At 33.7% G+C, this 6680-nt stretch overlaps 1 protein-coding gene across 4 annotated transcripts; it reads right to left on the reverse strand.

Moving 5' to 3' along the window:
- Window positions 1–1203: 1203 nt before the first annotated feature.
- Window positions 1204–6674, reverse strand: LOC111029889 (facilitated trehalose transporter Tret1-like). 4 transcript variants are annotated; one of them, XM_022309127.1, is made up of 5 exons: window positions 6437–6674; window positions 6063–6120; window positions 3970–4107; window positions 3687–3776; window positions 1204–2595 (listed from the first exon to the last, which is right to left on the reverse strand). In XM_022309127.1, the coding sequence occupies exons 4-5, from the start codon at window positions 3730–3732 to the stop codon at window positions 1241–1243; spliced, it is 1401 nt and encodes a 466-aa protein (XP_022164819.1). In that variant the 5' UTR covers window positions 3733–3776; window positions 3970–4107; window positions 6063–6120; window positions 6437–6674; the 3' UTR covers window positions 1204–1240. The 4 variants fall into 4 exon arrangements, with proteins under 4 accessions (XP_022164819.1, XP_022164818.1, XP_022164816.1 ...); XM_022309126.1 differs by lacking the exon at window positions 3970–4107; XM_022309124.1 differs by lacking the exon at window positions 3970–4107 and having other exon boundaries at window positions 6063–6674.
- Window positions 6675–6680: the final 6 nt, after the last annotated feature.

The raw sequence follows: 6680 nt of genomic DNA on the forward strand, positions 1-6680 counted from the left end.
TAAAATGTATCAGTAGGTGATACCTTGCCTACTCAGTAGTCAGTACTCACTTTATAATATAGTTTCAGATAAGTATAATATATGTTTCGCACACGATCGATTTCGTCGTGAGGCATTAACCAAATATAACAATAATAATTGTACCTACACATTATTCATTGACTATTAATAATAGTGAATTATTTCAATGTACGTTTACATACTTGAGATTGTGAAAATGTGTCAGAGATCATGTGTGATATGATGAAGACAACGCAACTGATAAAACGCAAATAATATAGTATTTATTGAGTACATCACCTACTTTCAAAATAACACGATAATATTATATGAATATTATAAGCCAGTAATACATTTTTATTTAATGTCGATTTCTGATACACAATTTGATTGGCATATGCTATCAGTTATGTCTATGTATTGTTTTGTTTTCGTCATTATATGAAACTTTTTTATGTGGTTTTTAAATGCTGAGAGGAATAAGAACATAAAAAAAATGTAACACAGAAGTCAAACAAATATTAATTGTTCATTGTTATTATTATACAATAGGAACGACCACGAAATATTCACAATTATAGGTACCTAATTTATAGCTCAACACTTATTTGATCTATTTGGTGATTGAAAGGTTTAACGAGGACAAGGGACTATAAACACTAGGATGACTAGAATACGAATTGGTGGTCATAATAATTTCTTTATTTTATCGTAATTTATCATTTAATAATTTATATTACACAGTTCTGAGACATCTCCTGTTTTTATCATTCAAAATTTCAAACTAATGATTAGAAAGTTCTGACCTTTTTGAAACCGTACATTTAAAATAATCATAACTTACTTAAAAATAATAATATCAATTAAAAGTTTCGCAGGGCCCTAGACAATAATCTTAACATTACACTTTATAATAGGTCAATTCACTGTGATATCAAAAGTCAAAACTAACAGCACACTATTGAAACCTATGAACTAAAATTTGCCATGTCGTACGTATGTAAGACCCGGGACTACGTGCGTACAGTTAGGTGTACGGAGACAACACATGCGGGTACTATGTCCTCTTAGAAGTGAGATTTTAAAATATGTTTAAAATATAAAAGAAATAAAACAAGGCTGGTTTATTTTATAAATAGTTATAACCTATAATTTTTTTTTAAAAACTAAATCAAATTGTATTATTAACAGTTTTAAATAATAGATTTATTAGGTCAAATTGTTATTTAGTACCTACAATTTAACTATTGTTTTGATCGGTCTTCTCTCGACGGGGTCCAACGATATCCTGCAGCTGCTCTTGGATCTCCTGTAACGTCTTGCCCTTTGTCTCGATGGCGTACTTGTAAGTGAATAACGTGCCGGCAACATTGACGACGGTGAACAGCGAAAACATGGCGTAGAACCCGTAGCGGTTGGACACGAACAGGAACATCTTGTTGGTGACAAACGAGCAGAATGCCAGCGTGATGGAGGCGATGGCCGAACAGTGAGACCGGATGTTGACCGGGAACAACTCGCCGAGGAACACGACGGGCACGAACCCCACGCCGACCGCGAACATGACGGCGAACGAAAAGTGGCAGAGGTACGGGAGCCAAGCGAGCTCCCGACTGACCCATTCCCCGCCGTCGCCCTGGGAAAAGTAAAAGAACACGGCGAACCATAGCGTCGTCACGGCCAAGCCCCCCTCGGAGAAGAGTAGGAGTGGCTTCCGGCCTATCCTGTCCACCAGCGCGACGGCCACCAAGTTGACTACGGCCAACGTGACGGCGAACAGCATGACCGACTCGTGTTTGTTCAACAGCGGCCCGTTATCCGGCAGTATGAGCGCCGAGTACGCCATTATGCAGCTGATGCCACCCGCTCGCTGCGTGGCACACGCGGCCACCACGATGGCCAGCGCCCGCATGTCCTTCCGGCTGGCAAACAGCTCACGGAACGTGGACCGGTTCTCCATCTCCTTGCGTACGTTCACCTCCATCCGATCCAGTTCGTTGACCACGTCACCGCCACCCCGGAACCACTGCAAGCTTACGGCCGCCTGAGGCCGGCGGCCGCGCTTCAACAGATAGTATGGAGATTCGGGCATCCAGATGGCGGCGACCAAAAACAAGAAAGGCACGACGGCGGAGATGGTGTTCAGCGTGCGGTACGACACCAGCGGTCCGATTATGGCCTCCATCAAGAAGCCGAAGTGCAGCTGAAGGCAGAACACGCTTCCCAAGGCCCCCCGTATGGCAGGCGACGCTATCTCACCCAGGTACACGGGCACTACCGTGTACGACATGCCCTTGCCCATGCCGGCCAGCAGACGGGCGGTGTACAGCGCCCAGGTGGTGGGTATGAACAGCGTGAGCGCCCACGAGACGATGAACAGCGGCCCTAGCACCACGGTGCTGGGCTTCCGGCCCATAAAATCCATCAGGTGACCGGCCACTAGCGGGCTGATCACGTTGCCCAGGTCCATCGTGGCCACGATCCATGACAACTCGTCCATGGTCGCGTTGAAGTCCGTCTCGTGCTTGACGAACTTCTCCACCACCGAACTTGGCCACCCTAGCCACATGCCGCTGATGAATATCGACATGGTCGCTGTGGGAAAGGTCACATCGTCATCATCATCGTTATCAAAATATAATCTATTAGACAATATTTGTGTGTGTGTGTGTGTATGTGTGTGTGTGTGCGTGTGTAACTTGAAGCCAAATTTTTAATTTTTTGAAAATTTGTTTGATTAAGTTTGCAGGGTTGGCCATAGTTATTACAATTCGGTGTAATTTTAGACCTGTGTTTTTATATGGTCAAAAACTCAAAACCTCTCAAATTAATGTGTAAAAATTGTTTTGCAGTTTACATTTAACAAAATTTACAGGGTAAATTCACAGATATTTCAACTGCCACGGATCAGACAGTGTAAAGTTTAATAAGTATGGTTGTTATCGTATTATAACTTTAAAAGTCAGGTACCTATAGATAGGTAGCATCTACTGCGTGCTTATATTTGTATTGTGAACCAACTGCTGTGTTGTGATTGTGTATCTAACTGATCCAACTTTTATAATTTAGCAGTATTTGTCAAATTTCTAGTTTTTAATTTTGATAACAGAATTCTGTATAATCGGTAATAAGAAGTTAAATATTCATAATATATGTTCTTATGAACGTTACAAAAATAATCATTTAAAAATTCCTTGAACTTGTGATATAGTCTGCAGGTTAAAAAATATAGCGTTATTATAGGCAGCACTGCAAACGCTCGATCATACATAATAAATAAAAATACCTATTATTATTTATTTCTATCAAGTGTTGTTCAAATTTGTAGTACCTATGTTAATTTTTAAGCATTTTTGGTAGGCTAATTTGGATATATTAGTGTACAAGGACAACTATAATATATTATAATTTATAAGTAACACATGGCTGTTTTGTTCGAACCTCGAGATAATGAGTTTATCCAATTGTTTTTCCACTTTTTACGAATGAAATCAATTATTTACTTTATAATTGAAAAGGTTCACGCAATAAGAATCATAAAATTGAATAAAATTGTTGCTAACTAAAGATTATTATTTGCGTGAATTACGCTGCAAATATGGTATAATACTATTATATCGGATAACATATTTTTATATAATGGATTAAATTCTAATAATCTAATATGATTTACAATTGAAACTTACCGACTATGGTGACATATATTTGCCTGTACACACCCTTCTTGGACATTTTTCTTGATTTGTTTGTTAATCTTCACTAAAATATGATTTTATCTATAAACAAACAAGCATAAAAAAATGTACTTCTAGGTATTTTATTGCTCATTTATGATGTGATTAATGGCACAATATAGCAATAAATCATTGTATTATAGTGTAATGATATTTGACAATAATATATTGTGCATTAGATTGCGTTTAATCGGCTTAATATTCACTAAAATAATTATTATAATGTTTTCCTCACCTGTGAGTATAAAATGCAATATAATTTAATATTGGAAAATATAAATTAAATTTTATGTCAAAAACTGCAGCCGCTTGAGTGCAAGGAATCGTGCGTCCTTTGATTATACTTTAATTTTTCAATGAATCTCATATACAACTGCCATTGAGTCAATTGATACAATATAAGTGCAATATCGGATGTGAATAAGTTACTCTCGTAGAAATTAAATTAACAACAACTAGTAATATTTTATCAAATGATAATATTATAATAGTTAGGCTGAGTTGATTTATCATTAAATTCAAATTTAACACAATATACAAACAATATGCATACACAATTTACTTATTATTATTGGCACCTATGTGTATACGTACTATTTGTCAATACCCATTTATATGTTTTTTTCTTTCAACACATTGATTAAAGTATATGCATTAATTTATATATTAGTATGTTACATTAATAAAAAATAATAAAATATAATACATATTATATTATATTTATTGTTACATTTGCACCAACGTGTAAGGTCACGTATAAGGAGAATGTTAATGGTTTTTTTGGTTTATCTGATTTATAAATACATTGAACATAGCCCCCATTCGGTTTCCGTTTTACAAAAAAGTAAATTCCCAAACGGCTACGGTTTTTACAAACACAAATTCTTTCCCACTTCAAACAGATTTAGGACTGTCTCAAAAGATAATTAATTACAAATGTGTTGGTATTTTTTTTAATTATATATTCTAAGTGAATTTATTAATGATAGTAAAAATCGTAAATCGTATGTTGTAAATTTAAAATTTAAAAACAATTTCTACATTAAAATTTATTGATGTTTTTTTTTTTTTTAATATTACCATAAAAATAGACAAATACATAAAATATAAGAATGAAAATCATACATTGGGTACATTTGGGTGAAACCTTTTTCGACGGGAGCCATATCGGAATTTACCTGTTTTGTGAAACCCTTTTCGGTGGGAGCTATTTGAGATGCACCGGAATACTCGGATACCCTATATGTATTGTTTATTTAACCAAAACTAAAAAAACTTCCATATTTAAAAAATATTTAAATATATTTGTATACAAATACTTTTTGTAGCCAATTTCTATATCTATATTTCTTTAAGTAATACGTAACAATGACATCTATACTTATTGAATGGTAATAGGCATTTCGTATGTATCTGCAGCAGTATGCAAGTGATACTATAAGCACCAGCTACAAGACACTTATCGAATAAGTGTTCATCGGTAATTAGTTCATAATGATTTTTCCCTAGAAAACACTTTTATTTTTATAAATACAATCTTCGATTAATACGACAATTATACAAAGTTTAATCATTAAATAAATAGTTATTTATTATTTTAATATCATTAAATTTACCTACACTTACTATTGTCAGTATGACTCATTATAGTTTCGCAAGGATCCTAGAATATTTTATAAAATGTATGTCATTTTGTTTTGAGACTAATATTTAATGACAGTGTGTATAAACGTTGTTTTTAATTTAAAATACTTTAATAAAATAGAAAATGTAGTTTAAAAAGTGTTTTAATATAATATACAAGCCATTAAAGGGGATCGAAAGTGGTGATCTTCCGCCTTCATTCAACACAAGCTCAATATAGAAACGTGTAGAAGTGTTATCAATCCAAAGTACCAATCTATTGATCTATAGTGAAGCGATAAAAATTATGAAAACAGGGTTTGAATTGTTGTAAGCTCTTCTTGAGATAAACTTTAAACATTTTTCATCTTAACTTCTCCAGATATTGAGGTATGGTAATATTTATTTCTACATTTCATATAGGTACTAATTTAGGTTAAAATCGAAAATTCAGTAGAATCAATCTCAGTTGACAACAAATTCAAACCTTTTTGTAAGATGTCCTATCGCTTTACTATATCAATTGACAATCATGTTTAAACATGTTTAAACCTTCATGTGGTGCATATGTTAATCAAAGGCGTCGAACACGAAAAATCACCGTAATTGGTTTATTTATTAGTTTTCAAAATAAAAAAATTGGGTTTCATAAGATTGTACATTTAATATTCATATTTAAAATCAATTTATTTGTTAGGTACTCACGTCTTATTTCTTGTAATCATATCCAAACTGGCTTTCGTTTATGAATGGTTTTGAATATCTAATACACATAAAATGATGATCGGTATTTTAACTATAATAATTATTATTCACTTAAGCCGGTCCATTGAACTTGCCCTTCAACCTTGTAAATACTTAAACACCCCTTTTTCATATAGGTAGAGACGTTTTGTTTAAAAGTTAATTATAAGAAAAATTAAATACATATAGGTAATATTATTATAACGATATAATATTATTCCTTTAGTATGAACGCAGGACAACTAATATGTACGAGAAATAAAATGATGACGTATTATTTAGTTTCTTTATAGGTATACGTAACCTGAACGACTGCACATATTTATTTTATATACCTAATTACGTTAATTGACGCTTAATAATGTTCGGATCACTGATAGTTCCAGTTTTCGGTTATATTTACACTAAGATATTTTCAATTTTCAAAACATACAAAAATGAATTTAAAAATGTAATAGTGTAAACATAGATGTAAACATAGTATTCGGGTAAGATGATACTAGTATAATACTATGATCGTCGTGCCGTAAAATATATAAAAGTACTTTAGGTACTTGCCTAAATTGTGAGAAATATACG

This window comes from Myzus persicae, unplaced genomic scaffold (assembly GCF_001856785.1).
Source record: "Myzus persicae strain clone G006 unplaced genomic scaffold, MPER_G0061.0, whole genome shotgun sequence".
NCBI lineage: Eukaryota > Metazoa > Arthropoda > Insecta > Hemiptera > Aphididae > Myzus > Myzus persicae.

Coding starts and splice junctions, on each gene's coding strand:
- LOC111029889 (XM_022309126.1), bottom strand. CDS start 3,732: ATGTCCAAGAAGGGTGTGTACAGGCAAATATATGTCACCATAGTCG. Junction 2,596..3,686: donor AATATATGTCACCATAGTCG/GTAAGTTTCAAT, acceptor CCTTTCCCACAG/CGACCATGTCGATATTCATC.